The following is a 16,742-nucleotide window of genomic DNA, read 5'->3' as shown; positions in this document are numbered from 1 at the left end:
GTGAAAATTGTTTCTATGTTTCTCAGGGTTTTCTGTAACTTACTTTGGTATCGGTTTGTTGGGTCACTTATTAATTCTGTGATGTTGCTGCTTTGGATGAATTCTAATGTTTTGTGAATATATTCCTGTTTGTTTATGACTACTATTAAATTACCTTTGTCAGTTTTTGTGATGATGGCATTTTCTTGTGTTGATTTTTTTCTGTAAAAAAAACAAAAAATAAAAAAAAATCTCTCTCTCTCTCTCTCTCTCTCTCTCTCTCTCTCTCTCTCTCTCTCTCTCTCTCTCTCTCTGCCCCAGTACTCAACACACACTTAAACCCACACCACTAACACCAAATACAATCCAAACTCACGCGCCTAACCCAGCAGAACACGCTATGAAACAAATGAACAACACACAGCCACAACAACACGTAATGGCAGCGAAAACTCCACCTATGTTTTGAGTAATCGGAAAAAGTGCATTGTCATGCGAACACAGGCAAAGAAGTAAGCCTATTTACTTCGCCAACAACACAGGAGAATGCACCACAACTTCAGAACTGTAAGTTACAGAAAGGAAACGTGATACAGTCTTATTTCCGTTCGTAAATGCATAACAAACAGAAAATAAATTACGTTTTGCTGTTTGCAGATGACAAGTTGTATATTGTGTAGCAGAACAGCTACCAAAATAAATGGACAATAACATCATGTAAGGTATGTTACTTATGCTTACACCCACTTTTCGCCAATTAAGTTATAAATGCAACTTTTATATAATGTTGTAAACAACACAAATGTTAATATGTTAACAATAAATTTACAGTTAAAAATAAAAACAGAACCCACTGACGATAGCACAAACGTGCTGAAACATGTATGGGTAAAACAAAAAGAAAAAAAAAAAAAGGTGTCTTGCATAAGGTGGAACTTCTCATCCCATTTTCTTAGCAACCACGGAGACAACAAGAATAACTGCACCACAAGATGATTATTGCAATTACTGTTCTGATAACTTACATTGCCCATAGGTGAGTAGCATTTCTACCTTCTCTTCGTTTGCATAATTCTACTCTCACAATTCTTCAACTGACGATGGTTGACGGTGTGCATTCTCTTTATGTTTACACTGTCCTCTGTCAATGTCAGCACATGTAGTGTGTTCCATTATCCTGAATACCTGCACTAAGGGCTGGGAGCATCAACATCAATGTTGTGTTATGTAATTAATAACGTTGTGTTTCAGTGAATGGTACACTGCGATATATTTTTGTATGGGTCTTTAGGAGAGGACATGAATTACCAAATAAAAAATACAGGGTATCATTTAAAAAAGTCTTACTGGTGTTCATATCTTTGTAAAAAGAAAAAACAAAGCTACAACGAAGGCAATCATGCTGACTGACGTCCCTCTGACGGCTAAAGAACATTTGCTTGAAACATTTTGTAATTTGCATCTGCTCAAACAGTTATTTAGGGTGGACAAGATAAATGGGACATCCTGTACATGTGTTGGGAAGAGGGGGAAGGCAGGAGCAAACACCTAGTGTATTTTTGTGATATCTTTGTCAATATGACCTATGTAGTTAAAGGATACGCAAGCATTAGTTACTAAGGCCCACTGCCTTCAAAGGCAGAGCATTCGTCTTGTCAACAGTCCTTGCATAAACTGCATACCATCCAGTCCTGATTTCGGATGAACATTTAGAAGGTCTGTGATTCTCATTTTTCAGTTGTAAAATCTTATTTACATTTGGTTTCTTTTTCCTCCCTAATACTTTTAGTGATTATTTTTACAGTTTTCTTTGGATTTCTTTCAGCCATTCTTTTCAATTTTACTTCCTGTGGCTCTTTTTATTCCTTTTCTTCCAAGTAATTTTTGTGTGGGTCTGCTCTTTTAAACCTCTCCCCTTCCTTTACCTTCTTTGAGAAAGTGGAAGAATTGTATGAATACCTACAATAAGTCTAGCATACAAACTGTTATTTTTAGGACTATTGTATGTGACATGTCTACGGATTTACCATTTCCAGTCCCTTTGGTCAGCAGCTTCATTAGAGTTTGCAGCAGTCTGGCCACTAAATGAAACTCCAGCTATCAGTCATTTACAAAGAAAAAAGTTAACTATCTATTCCATCAGGTTTAAATAAATCATTACTTATTCACTAATTTTTTTTCTGCTGCTATATACTCTTGGCCAAGCATGTAGCATTTTAGAGAATTATTGTGAGGTGCCAACACCACTCAAAGAGCTCTGACTAGTGTCGTTTTGTAACAAAGTGTACTGTACAGCGATATGAGCAAAAATTTATCACACAATTCACTCAAAAAACCATAAGTATTAAGTTCCAAAACATAAGTAAAACAACAAAAATGTATTTTATCCTGTGAATTCTAAAGTAGTTGAGCAGACTGATGGCAATATGGATTCTCCAAATGCTGTTGTGCGTACAATAAAATATCACTACCGACACCATCAGTAGTGTTGCCAACTGCATGAGATTACTCACTGTACACTTGTAACCTGCATACTCTTACTATTCCTTATCTTAGTGACTTCTCAACAGAACAAAATCATCATTTATCAAGTTCTTGAGTCAAGTTTGTCCTAACACACAAGAACAAGAAACAGTTTAACATTTACCTGCTAATAACTGAGGACAATGAAAGTATAACATTCAATTAAATCTTCTCAGTTTATATGCCTTTTCACTGCAAATAAAATGCATCACTCTGGTACTCTCTGGAAGGTTCCAGATATTGCTGTTGTATCTATAAAGGAGTACAATGTGCCAGCCTAGCTGTCAGTCATAGAAAACAATGTATTACCACAAACAAATCTTACATAATATCCATACAACTAGATGCATTTGTACAATAATTACTGAACTTAAGTATTTTCATCACTTCACGATCATTTGTCACAAAAACACGCTTCTTTTGCACTGTTAATATCCTTGAGTGACAACACAAATCTGTAGTATAAATCCAATAATATGTCACTGAGAATTTTTATCTTTTCATCAAAGGTTCAGTAAATCCCCTTCCATCATACACCAGATGAAATTAAAGCCATGGTACTGTGCACAGTTAACAATTTAACCCTTGAAGAGATTTCACAATGTATATTAAGTCATTTACAGATATATTCCATGCAGGTACCCCTTGAGTGTATTCTCCAGTACTGACATAAAAGCTATAGCAGGTTGATTAGAATACTATCATAACTAAGAGAACATGACAATATCTTAACTAATCTGCCAGAGTTTGATTACATGGGAAAATATGCTGAATGTACCTGTTTATTTTCTTGACAATCATAAAAATCAGAATCGTTGGTCACAGTAAACAAGATATTACCACAAACCAACCTTACATATTATCTGTATCACTGGATGCATCTGTAAAATTAGAATCTAACTGGAGCAAGTTTATCACTTTAGGATCATTAGCCAAAAGACACAACACCTCTTTCATTCTCACAATCTCCCTGGCTGACAACATAACTGTGTAGTTCAAATCTAATAATCTTTCATTGAAATTTTTTATCTTCTCGTTTAGTTTTAGAACTTTAGTAAATCCATTTCCAGCAGCATGCCTGCAACAAACAACCGAAGTAAGTTAATCTAACATTATTCCTCGTAAAACTAAAAATAAAATAGGAACATAAAACCACGGAATCGTGGTTTCAAAAAGCCTATAACCACTAATAATTATTGAGTGAAACAAAAAATAAAACACAGGCGATTTGTAGACTGCAGAAACATTATATGGTATTACAAGCGGAAGAAAAAAAGATCTTTAGAATCAGTATTTAACATACTAGCATAATAACCATTTACAGTCAAGTTATTGACCTCCAAATAAAAGTTTATAAATAAATTAACAAAAATAAAAAGCCTTTTTTTTTCAATAGTAATCTCTCAGCTGGCCAATGTAGATACTGATACTTGGTACATACGAAACATTCATTCATTTTATTTTATTTTTTGGTGTACAGCAGATAAAGTAAAAGCCATACTAACGTGTCTGGTATCCCGGCTCAGCAAGTTTGAAGACTTGCCAGAAGGTATGGAACTCTGTGACAGCTGCTGGACGGTGCTGCCACATCTATAAAAGCTGCTGTCACTGCTGCAAAGTGCTGCCGCAAGGACTTGCCACTCCTCCGGCCTATCAGTAACCATGGCTGCTCTTTAAGGCGATAAGTGCAGCAGCTCCACTGTCAGTCATGATTTCTTTATGTTACTGTTTGATCTCACTATACACCATTGTTTTTGTTTTGAATTCACTATTTCATAGTCTTTCAATCTCGGTTTACTTGCTAGACCTTTTATTCTGCCATGCCTTCTCCATTGTTTGCCTTTCCCTAGTTGTTGTCCACCTGTTTACTCTCTGGCAATTCATTGTACTGCCATCAGCCAGTTTCTAATGGTTCTCGAGTCATTCCTGGTCTTGTCAGATTCTGATAATTATTACTGGTGATGAGACAAAAGCTTAGCAGAACCCACGGATGCCAGACATCTGCAACTCGTGGAACAGCAACAGCTCCTGCAGCAGCAATTTCAACAGCAGTTCCAAGAACAGTTTTAACAACAACAATACCGCCAACAACTGCAGCAACATGCTTAATTGCTCCATCAGGACATTCAGCTTTTGAAGGATCAATTACGGGTTCAAAGTACCCAACTCACACAATCTGTGGCTGTTCCTCAGCAGAGATCTATCCACCCACGTTTCCACCCTTTAACAATGCCAAATACGACAGACACGTATCTGCAGCAGCTGAAACAGCATTTTGCCAATTTTTTTTTGTTTTCTGATAATGACTCCAATGGTCATTCTTCCTTTCATGTACTTCCCAGGAGATTTTCTCACTAAAGATGTTGGCTCCACTCTTGAATCCGTCACAATCACTTTCGAGGAGATGTGTTCCTTACTTTCACAATTATCCGCAATGAATCCATGTGGTCACACTGTGTCTTGATTGGTTGGTTGGTTGTAGAAGGAACCAAACTATGCGGTCATCAGTCCCTCCGACCCTAGATTAACTAAAACCAATAAAATCCCACAATAGGAAAGACAACTACAATGTCAATAAAATGAGAAACTAAGGGAAGGAAGGAAAAGGGTGGAAGAAGATGTGACGGAAAGAAAGTGACTAATGACAGGGGTGGGAAGTAAGCAGCACAGGAGACAAGAGAAATGCTCAAGACATAACAGACCCCGTAACGAAAGGAGTGGGAAGGCAGAGGGCTGGGGAGAACCACCACGCCCAGTTGCAGCCAATTCAGTTGGGGCGAAGGGGGAAGCAAGAGGGCTTGCCATCCCCTCCACCCACTGATAAGGTGGAATGTCCCTCCCTTAAATAAATTGATAAAAAAATCCCATCATGAATAAAACGTAAAACAAGATCCCCCACTGAGGCATTGTCAGCCAACACCAGGGGTAGCGAGTCTGGGAAGCTAAAAGCCCGTCGTAGGGTGGCTAATTTGGGACAGTCCAATAAGATGTGAGCCACAGTCAACATCAATCCACAAGAGAGAGGGGGGGTCTTCACGATGGAGGAGATAACCGTGAGTCAAAAAGGTATGGCCGATGTGGAGCCAGCAGAGGACGACAGAGGCCTTACGAGAGGCCGGTAAGGAGGACCACCATGGAGTTTTAGAATCCTTAATTGCCCTGAGCTTGTTCGGCGAAGAAAGAGTGATCCATTCTTCATTCCAAAGGCCCAAAACCTGACGAAGTAATGACGAGCAAAGGTCTATTTCCGGAATACCAATAGCAAGAGATGGCCTGGTAGTAGCTAAGTTAACCAGTCGATCAGCAAGTTCATTGCCAGGAATCCCAACATGGCCTAGGATCCAAATGAAAACCACCGAGCATCCACGTTGAGGGAGGAGAGAAAGGGAGTCCTGGATAGCGATGACCAATGGGTGTGAGTGAGGTTTTTTTTTTTTTTGTGGCGCACAACTACAGTGGTCATTAGATGGGTGCGAGGGACGCACTGGCCGAAAGTGGGCAAACCGCTCGATGAGTCACTAGAGATAGTGAAGGATAGTCCTGAGCAGGAGCGGATATGGTCCATTGCGCGCAAATAGCTACCAATTCTACAGTAAAAACACTACAGCCATCTGGCAAGGAACGAAGTTCCATGCATCGCGCATAGGTGTAAGAAAAAACCAGTGCGGCCAGCAACCATGGAGCCATCAGTTAGATCACTTCTGAATCCTGAAAAGAACTGAGAAGACAGGAGAACTGGTGGCGAAGAGCCATTGGAGGGACAGAATTCTTTGAATCGATTGAGAGATCAAGACAGAGTTGTGGCCAAGAGACACACCACGGAGGGGTACATGCATGAGCGGAGAAGACAGGTGGTAAAGGCAATATGCTGGAGCTCAGAAAAGAGCAACTGAATGCAGACAGCCATGGTAAGCCCACATCATGGTCGCCGCTGCGGCAGGGTGATCTCCGTGTCTGAATAAAGGAGACCATAATTAGGGTGCTTTGGGGTGCAGCGAATGCGGAGCGCATAAGATATCAGCTGTTGCTGGCACAAAACTCGCAGTGGTGGAATCCCCGCCTCTGCGCGAAGGCTAAGTACGGAGCTAGTCCGGAAAGCACCTGTCGCAAGTCTGACTTCACAGTGGTGGATGGGGTCTAGTATCTGCAATGTCGAAGACGACGCAGAACCATAAACAGGACTTCCATAGTTTAAACGAGACTGGACCAACGCTTGACACAATTGCAGGAGAACAGAGTGGTCTGCACCCCAGGTGGTATTGCACAGACACCTAAGAACATTGAGATGCGACCAGCAGGTCCTCTTCAACTGGTGAAGGTGAGGGAGCCATGTCAACCGGGCATCGAAGACCAGACCCAAGAAGCAGTGAGCGTCCACCACCTCGAGGGGCTGGCCATCGAGGAACAGTTTCGAATGGGGATGGACTGTATGGCGATGGCAGAAATGCACGAGAAGTCTTGGCCGCCGAAAACTGAAAGCTATGGGAAAGAGCGCATGAGTGTGCCCGACAGATTGCCACCTGTTGACGGCATTCTGCAGCCCCCCATTACGGAGGAGATGAGGTAGATACAAAAATCGTCAGTATACAAAGAGGAAGACACTGTCAGCCTAACAGCTGACACCAGACCATTAATGGTTATGAGAAAGAGGGACACTCAGCACAGAACCTTGTGGAACCCCATTTTCTTGCCGATGGGGAGAGCTGTAGGAGGAACCAACTTGGACTCGAAAAGAGCGACAAGAAAGGAAGTTGCAGATAAAAACGGGCAGAACGCCACGGAGGCCCCATTTGTGAAGGGTGGTGAGGATGTTGTGGCGCCAGGTGTCTTAAACTTTATGCAAACCAAAGAAGACTGCAATGAGGTGTTGCCGATGGGCAAAAGCTGACCGGGTAGCAGATTCCAGGTGGACCAAGTTATCCACCGCAGAACGGCCACAGCGAAAACCACTTTGAGTGAATGACAAAAGGTTGCGGGATCAAGGGTCCAAAACAGCTGCTGACTCACCACGTGTTCAAGAAGCTTACAGAGGGTGTTAGTAAGGCTAATTGGACGGTAGCTACCCAACTGAAGAGGCGGCTTCCCTAGCTTCAACACTGGAACAATAACGCTTTCCTGCCACTGGGTAGGAAATACTCCCTCACCCCACAGACAGTTGAAGAGGGTCAGTATACGACAGTGGCCAGCCACCTATAAGTGTTGGAGCATTTGATTATGTATCGGATCCAGTCCAGGAGCCGTGACAGGACAAAGGGCAAGGGCGCTGGCAAATTCCCACTCACTGAATGGGGCATTAAATGGTTCTGAGCAGCGAAAAACAAAAGACAAAGGCAGTCATTCTGAATGCTCTTTCAGGAGAAGGAATGTGGGCAAATACTGAGCCGACGCCGAAGCTTGAGCAAAGTGTTGAGCGAAATTTTCTGCCACAAAGTACGGATTGGTAAGGACAACACTATGCATAGAAATTCCTGCAACCCCGGCGGGAGGACGGTGACCAAAAATTCGCCGGAGTTTAGCCCAGACTTGTGAAGAGGGGGTGTGGGGTCCTATGGCAGCTACATATTGTTCCCAGCAAATCCGTTTCTGAAATTTGATTAGGTAGCGGGCCCGGGCACGGAGTCGTTTAAAGACCACAAGAAGAGCAGTAGAAGGGTGCTGCTTGACTTGTTGAAGAGCACAGCGGCGGTCTTTTATGGCTGCAGCAATTTCCGAAGTCCACCAAAGGACCATCTTCCGGCGGGTGGGGAACCTGAAGAAGGGATTGCTGAAACAGCTGCTCAAAGGATGGAGAGAGTCAAAGTCTGAGTAGAGTCATCAACACAGTTTTGTTGCAATACAGGGGGGATGGGAGCAGAGGAGAAGGCACCCCAATCAGCCTTAGATATAGTCCATCTGGGAGGGTAACTGAGCGAGAGACACTGAAGGAAGGTCAAAACAATCGGGTAATGGTCGCTGTCACATAAGCCATCGTGGACGCCCCACTGAATGGAGGGAAGAAGGCCGGGACTGCAGTTGGAGAGGTCAATGGTTGAGAAAAGTGCCGTGCACCACACTAAAGCGTGTTGGAGCGCCTGTGTTTAGTAAACAGAGGTCAAGCCCCGCCAGAACAGCTTCAACTGTCCTGCCCAGGGCAGTAGTCATATGACTACCCCAAAGTGGGTTGTGGGCATTAAAGTCCCCTAATAACAGGAATGGAGAAGGGAGTTGTTGAAGAAGGGTGGAGAGGGCATGGGATGTGGGCTGCCTGTCAGGTGGGAGGTAGAGAGTACAGATTGCGATTGGAGTGGCCAGATGGACCCTGACAGCAATGGCTTCCGGGGTGGTATGGAGGGGAACCCATTTTCTAACAGTGTCCTTGCAGACCAAGGTGCAAACACCACCAGAATCCTGCAAGGGGCCAATTCAGTTCAGACAGAAAGCGTGGAACCCACGAAGGGTGGGTGGGTAAGAATTGGCAAAATGGGTCTCCTGGAGCGCAATACGAGCAGCAGAGTAGAAGGAAAGAAGGAGCTGCAACTCTGGAAGGTGACGCAAATGTCCATTACAATTCCACTGGAGGATTCTCAAGCCGGAGTCCAAAGTAGAAGCGACTGGACCAGAGTCGGTCACGCCACTGAGTCGCTATCCGTCACTGATAAGGAGTAATATCCATATAGGTGGGTTCAGACACTGTTGGTTCATTGACTGTAGGAGGGGAAGGCCGCACCTCTGGGGGTACCAGAGGGGCCTTGCCCTTCTTCCTGCGTTTCTGCTTCTTCTCTTGGGAAGGAAGAGAAGGGCAGACTTCAGCAAGGGCGGGCACAGAATTACACCATGCAAACTTGACGCCCACTAGCCGCCGATCACGCTGCCGATGTGGAGCAGTAGATCGCCTTTCAGGGGGGTGCCGGGAAGAGGAGTCCCGGGAGGGAGCTCCAGTACTGGCAGCCGCCGAAGGAGGGAACACTTCTCCGGTGGGGGAGGGGGAGCAGCTCCCGAAGGGGTTGGTGTGGGTACCAAGTGGAAGGGGGGGGGAGAGGGGGGGGGGGGAGGAGGAGGCTGAAGGCATGGGGTGAATGGGGTGGGGCTGGGAAGAGGAGGGGGAATGGACGTAATTTAAGCAAAAGTAGAGGTCATAGACACGGGATGGGGCCAGTCATATTTATGACGAACCTCAGTGTAGATGAGCCGATCTAAGGTTTTGTACTTTTGAATCCTCCTTTCTTTCACAAATACCGGGCATGTAGGCGAGCGTGGAGAATTCTGTCCATTACAATTTACACACATTGGTGGGGGAGCACAGCCACTCTTCTCGTGTGAGGGGGCGCCCACAGTCACCACAGAGGGGATCAGCGTGCAGCGCGAAGTAGTGTCCAAACCTTACGCATTCAAAACATCTGCTTGGTGGTGGAATATAATGTTTTACATCACACCAATACACCATTACCTTGACCTTCTATGGGAGGACATCCCCCTCGAAGGCCAGGTTAAAGGCGCCTGTAGCAATGCGATTGTATGGAGGGCCTCGCTGCACACAGCAGATAAAACAAACCCCTCGCAGCTCGAGGTTAGCATGGAGCTCATCGTCAGTTTGCAGAAGAAGATCTCGGTGGAAAATAATGCCCTGTACCGAGTTCAAAGATTGGTGGGGCGTGACTGGGATGTCACTGAGATGGTCACAAGCATGCAGGGCATCAGATTGGGGCAGCAGAAGGTGTCTTGATGAGCAAAGCATAGGACCGAATTTTACTCGTCGATTCAACTTCACCATACTTATCTTCAATAGTCTTCAAGAAAAACAAAGCCTTGGTCGTGGCAAAACTACCGCCATCCGTTGTGGTACAAACAAGGTACCGAGGAAAAGGTTTCAACCCAAGCCGGCAAGCTTGACCCTCCTCCCAGGGGGTGACCAGGGAGGAGAAGGCCGAAGGATCAGAAGGAGTGTCATGTCTGCTACCACTCTTGGAGACGGCCACAGAATGGCCAGTTGTCACTTCATGTGCAAGGCATGCGCCCTAGTACCACCCACTCCAATCAAGGGCTCGTCCCGTGGGTGCCACCCAGCCACAGCAAGGGCCGTCGGGCACGGCGGCCATTGTCGGGAGTTCTGGTGCCCCTAAACAATGAGCTTCAACTCCTGGACATACACGAGGCATTAACAGCTCAGGTACTAGTAGTGTGATCCCTGTGGTTTCAGGGGGCTCAGCCAAGTGGGTACTTAATAGCCCCACCACATGGACTGGCTACCATGCTGGTGACCTAGCAGGAGGGGGGCCAGGTTGCAAAGGGAAAAGGGAGGGGAGGGGAGGGGTAGAGGAACCTGCACCACGGAAGCTAGGAGGGAGTTCATCCCGAAATGGCTCTCACAGAACGGAAAATTTTGGAAATGGAGGTCAAACCCGAAGGGGACCAAAAACACCGTAAAGGACATGGAAACAGCAAACTTAACAATAGAACAGACCAAAACAAAGCCAGGAGGATAGCCAGGTCAACATGAGGTCCACTAAGAGGGAAAAGAGGGGGCACGGTCAAAGGAGCAAGGATAGGGACGGAGAGGAACAGGGATGGTAATGCAGCCTTCAAAGGAAAGGAAAGGAGACTGCAATAGCTCGGGGCCCCGTGCATACCACACACGTACCCACAAAAAGACTGTGGGCCCCCTGGGGGGCACTGTGTCTTGAGTTCAACCTAATCAGTCATACCACTTGTGAGTGACGGATTTTAAAGGATTGAGTTACCACTGCAATTCCACTTGTTTGAACCCACCTTGCAAAATTTCATATGCAGATTCTTTGATCCAAGACCAGTGATCCATCTGGCTCCCAATCCAAAAGTCTAAACAGCAGCTCTCAAACTGGACAAGCCTTCCTGACACGATATTTTGAAAATCCAAGACTCTTTCCGAGATATCACAAAGGCAGCAAATGAACACCTCATGGTCCAACCCTAAGTGGCAATAGTTCAGCCATTGCCTCGAGCGTGGGGGGCTTACGAGAGTAAATAATTTTCCCAAAGATGGCAGCATGATTCACCTCTTTCGGATGTGTCCATAACCTCTTAACAGCCAGTTACACCCTGTCAGCCTAGGCAGTGTGGTGTCCTGCCATGTCCTAACTGCTTCTCAGCACATCCACGTGCAGGCTGTCAAGGTCGCTGGGTACATTGTGCCCGTTGAGGAAAAGATGGTCATCTTTGAAAGATCTGTTGAAAACCATTGGGGCAGTTGGATCCCACTCCACATATACAACAAGGGCAGTGTGCGAACTTCAGGCAGTTGTTCCCCAAGGCTATACTTCAGCTATTGAGTTGTTTAAGAACAAAATTGTGAACCAGAATGTCAGTTTCCAAGTGGACACTGGAGCTGTAGTTTCTTTGGTTAAACTCCAAACGTGTGCTCATCTGGGTTCCCCTATCTTCACTCCCCTCTCCCATCTACTTGTCACGTATGGTGATAGTTCTCTTCCCCTCTGCAGTCAAATCACAATCCACGCTGCATACAGAAAGGTCAGACAGCTCATAACTATTTGCTGTCAATAGTCACACTCCTGGTAACATTTTAGGCATGGATGCCTTCACGTTGTTTGGATTCTCCATCACTGATGAGGTTCAGCTCATCTCAGACAAAGTTCCCGTCCAGGAGCTCGATCTCTTAATGACTTAATTATCATGTGCACTACACATCAGGGGCACATGTGGAATCTTTGTACCCACTTTACCACACTGTGTATGCGGGACTCAAGTGCCACATGCACAAATGCCAGCTATCTTCAAGAGGAAGTGGAATATTTCAGACACTTGCTCAATAAAGATTGGATCCAGTCCATTGACCACAATTTTTCTGATATTGAGTATTTGTCTCGCTCCCAAACCTTACAAGAGCGGCAGACTATTTTGAGAAAGGTGAATTTTGGCTGCTGATGCTTCTTTCTTTGGCACTGCTGCAGTGTTGCCGTATCTGAAAGATTATGGTACTCAGAAACTGATTGTCTGTGCATCAAAGATGGTGACCCCAGTCAAAAGAACTACTAGCAACTCAAAAAAGAAGCTTTGGTGATTATATTGCCATTAAGAAGTCCCATGTTTACCTATTCCTGATCAAGTTTACCCTCACTACAGACCACAAACTGATGGTAGAATTCTTTGGGCCATCTCTTGGCTTCCAGAGCGAACAGCCCCACAGCTCCAGCACTGGCCACTTTTTCTTAGCTCATATAATTATACCATCTAGTACAAGCCCACACCACAACAGGCAAATGCGGATACTTTCTCTTGTCTACCCTCAGGACCTGACCCACCATTTGACCAACAGGAAGTCTCATTTTCACATAAACATGGAACGACTTTGATGGGTTTCCCCTTTCAGTTACTCACATCACTGCAGAGACATGCCACAACCTTATCTTGCAGGGCATCACACACTATCTGCTCCATGAGTGACCCTCTTATTTTTCAATACCTGCCGAAGGGCTTGCCCACACTACTGTATATGACAATGGGTCACAATTCATGGCAACAGCTTTCAAACTGTCCTGCACCTACAATGGCATCAGGCATCTTTTTAGTACACTATTTCACCCCCTCCTCCAATGGTGAGGCTGAGCACGAGGCTGAGCACGAGGCTGAGCACGAGGCTGAGCACGAGGCTGAGCACGAGGCTGAGCACGAGGCTGAGCACGAGGCTGAGCACGAGGCTGAGCACGAGGCTGAGCACGAGGCTGAGCACGAGGCTGAGCACGAGGCTGAGCACGAGGCTGAGCACGAGGCTGAGCACGAGGCTGAGCACGAGGCTGAGCACGAGGCTGAGCACGAGGCTGAGCACGAGGCTGAGCACGAGGCTGAGCACGAGGCTGAGCACGAGGCTGAGCACGAGGCTGAGCACGAGGCTGAGCACGAGGCTGAGCACGAGGCTGAGCACGAGGCTGAGCACGAGGCTGAGCACGAGGCTGAGCACGAGGCTGAGCACGAGGCTGAGCACGAGGCTGAGCATAGGATGCAGCTGTTTGAACAACAGATCAACAAAAATTGAAAATCGTGGGCACTACCACCATCCTAGCTAGCTAAGATCACAATGTCTCTGGGCACCTACAGAACCATCTGTACCTACACCACGGTACGACTGAGATCTTCCATAAGCAGCAGCCATGTACGCTCCTCCACCTCCTGGCCCCACAGCTCATGGAACACTGGTCATAGCAAGCCAGGCAGTTTCTGCTGGGCTCATCTGTGTGGGCACCCTTGTATGGGGCAAAATCCTTGTCGATGCCATACATAATGATTCCCATCCATGGACGGCACTCTACTACAGTTGACACTCTTGAGGAACTGAGTGCCAACATACCAGCCAGCTCCTACCAACTGCACCACCACCGTCCACTCAATGTGACTGGAAGTGACAACCTTGTCACACACACATCTGCAGATGTACAACTTGCACCCCAGGGAAGCAACAGCAGTTCCCACTGAAGCCAAGTATGGAAGTTGTGGTCTCAGTACAGTCTCCGCTGTCTCTGCCATCATCGACGACATTGCCGCTGGTTCTGCTGCTGCACCCTAGCACATTGCAAGGCATCCTAGTTCCTTTCTCCCACTCAGCGGGCTTCTGTGCAGGGCCTCCACCCATGCCAACAGTTCGCTTTCCCAAGCATCATCGCCGGCCGGGGTGGCCAAGCGGTTAAAGGCGCTGCAGTCTGGAACCGCACGACCGCTACGGTCGCAGGTTCGAATCCTGCCTCGGGCATGGATGTGTGTGATGTCCTTAGGTTAGTTAGGTTTAAGTAGTTCTAAGTTCTAGGGGACTGATGACCTTAGAAGTTAAGTCCCATAATGCTCAGAGTCATTTGAACCCAAGCATCATCCAGAGCACTTCCAGCACTACATGTCTATTTCAGAGAGAAGGGGTTTCATATCTTGGGCTGGCAAGTGTGAAGGCTCACTGGATTGTATGGAACTCTATGAAAACTGCTAGATGGTACTGCTACATCTGCAGGTGCTGGAGTTACCACCACGAGCCTATCACTGCCTGAGGCCGCCCTTTAATGCCAACAGCACAGCAGCTCCACAGTCGCTTGTGATTTCTCTGAGCTATTGCACTGATCTCACTACATGTTGTCATCTTGTTTCTGAATTCAGTATGTCTTAGGTTTCATCTTTGCTTACTCACTAGACTTGTTATTCTGCCAAGCCATCTCTGTTGTCATGATCTAGTTGTTATCCACCTGTTTACTCTCGCAACCCACTTTGGCATTCTCAGAGGGTCAGCCTGTTTTTACTGGTTCTTGAGTCATTCCCAGTCTTGTCAGGTTCCAATCACTATTTTGTGCAATGTTAATAATGGAAGATTTGAAAAGGCTTATCATATATACAGGGTGTTTCAAAAATGACCGGTATATTTGAAACCGCAATAAAAACTAAACGAGCAGCGATAGAAATACACCGTTTGTTGCAATATGCTTGGGACAACAGAACATTTTCAGGCGGACAAACTTTCGAAATTACAGTAGTTACAATTTTCAACAACAGATGGCGCTGCAAGTGATGTGAAAGATATAGAAGACAACGCAGTCTGTGGGTGCGCCATTCTGTACGTTGTCTTTCTGCTGTAAGCGTGTGCTGTTCATAACGTGCAAGTGTGCTGTAGACAACATGGTTTATTCCTTAGAACAGAGGATTTTTCTGGTGTTGGAATTCCACCGCCTAGAACACAGTGTTGTTGCAACAAGGCGAAGTTTTCAAGGGAGGTTTAATGTAACCAAAGGACCGAAAAGCGATACAATAAAGAATCTGGTTTGAAAAATTTCAACGGACTGGGAACGTGACGGATGAACGTGCTGGAAAGGTAGGGCGACCGCGTACGGCAACCACAGAGGGCAACGCGCAGCTAGTGCAGCAGGTGATCCAACAGCGGCCTCGGGTTTCCGTACGCCGTGTTGCAGCTGCGGTCCAAATGACGCCAACGTCCACGTATCGTCTCATGCGCCACAGTTTACACCTCTATCCATACAAAATTCAAACGCGGCAACCCCTCAGCACCGCTAACCATTGCTGCACGAGAGACATTCGCTAACGATATAGTGCACAGGATTGATGACGCCGATATGCATGTGGACAGCATTTGGTTTACTGACGAAGCTTATTTTTACCTGGACGGCTTCGTCAATAAACAGAACTGGCGCATATGGGGAACCGAAAAGCCCCATGTTGCAGTCCCATCGTCCCTGCATCCTCAAAAAGTACTGGTCTGGGCCGCCATTTCTTCCAAAGGAATCATTGGCCCATTTTTCAGATCCGAAACGATTACTGCATCTCGCTATCTGGACATTCTTCGTGAATTTGTGGCGGTACAAACTGCCTTAGACGACACTGCGAACACCTTGTGGTTTATGCAAGATGGTGCCCGGCCAACGTCTTTAATTTCCTGAATGAATATTTCGATGATCGTGTGATTGCTTTGGGCTATTCGAAACATACAGGAGGCGGCGTGGATTGGCCTCCCTATTCGCCAGACATGAACCCCTGTGACTTCTTTCTGTGGGGACACGTGAAAGACCAGGTGTACCGCCAGAATCCAGAAACAATTGAACAGCTGAAGCAGTACATCTCATCTGCATGTGAAGCCATTCCGCCAGACACGTTGTCAAAGGTTTCGGGTAATTTCATTCAGAGACTACGCCATATTATTGCTACGCATGGTGGATATGTGGAAAATACCGTACTATAGAGTTTCCCATCTGTTGTTGACAATTGTAACTACTGTAATTTCGAAAGTTTGTCTGCCTGAAAATGTAGTTGCCCCAAGCATATTGCAACAAACGGTGTATTTCTATCGCTGCTCGTTTAGTTTGTATTGCCGTTTCAAATATACCGGTCATTTTTGAAATACCCTGTACAAATACACATATTGTTAGATGCTGTATAGGTACTCCCTGAGGAGATTGTTGACTTAGAACATGATAATGGATTAACAGTCACGTTTTGACTAAAGGCACTGAAGAGCAAAGTTGCTCCATCTCCATAGCTTCAATCCCCCACAACTATGACAATCACAATTCTTCAAGCAGTACACACACACACACACACACACACACACACACACACACACACACACACACACTTGTCAATATCTTAGTTTTACAAGAAACGTACACCAGTGACAATGGTCAGCACTCAGCTAGAGGAAGAATACCTGCATACAAGACAACAGTAGCACAACACCATGTCAAAGACAGGAAAGGCAAATTTGTTAAGATTGACTGAGTATTGTG

The 16,742-nt window shown here is 45.8% G+C and overlaps 1 protein-coding gene across 1 annotated transcript in view; it reads right to left on the bottom strand.

Annotated features, from left to right (window-relative positions):
• Positions 1 to 2,659: 2,659 nt before the first annotated feature.
• The window catches only part of LOC124612829, a 60,586-nt gene continuing 46,503 nt past the window's right edge, over positions 2,660 to 16,742 (bottom strand). Inside the window, exon 3 of the mRNA XM_047141254.1 lies at positions 2,660 to 3,580. Within this exon, the coding sequence (XP_046997210.1) occupies positions 3,355 to 3,580 (226 nt within the window). The 3' untranslated portion in view covers positions 2,660 to 3,354. The remainder of the gene's footprint in view (positions 3,581 to 16,742) is intronic.

Source organism: Schistocerca americana, chromosome 4 (assembly GCF_021461395.2).
Source record: "Schistocerca americana isolate TAMUIC-IGC-003095 chromosome 4, iqSchAmer2.1, whole genome shotgun sequence".
In the NCBI taxonomy this organism is placed as follows: Eukaryota; Metazoa; Arthropoda; class Insecta; order Orthoptera; family Acrididae; genus Schistocerca; species Schistocerca americana.
The sequence above is the reverse complement of the archived record's forward strand: the minus strand, read 5'-3'. Positions and strand labels throughout refer to the sequence as shown.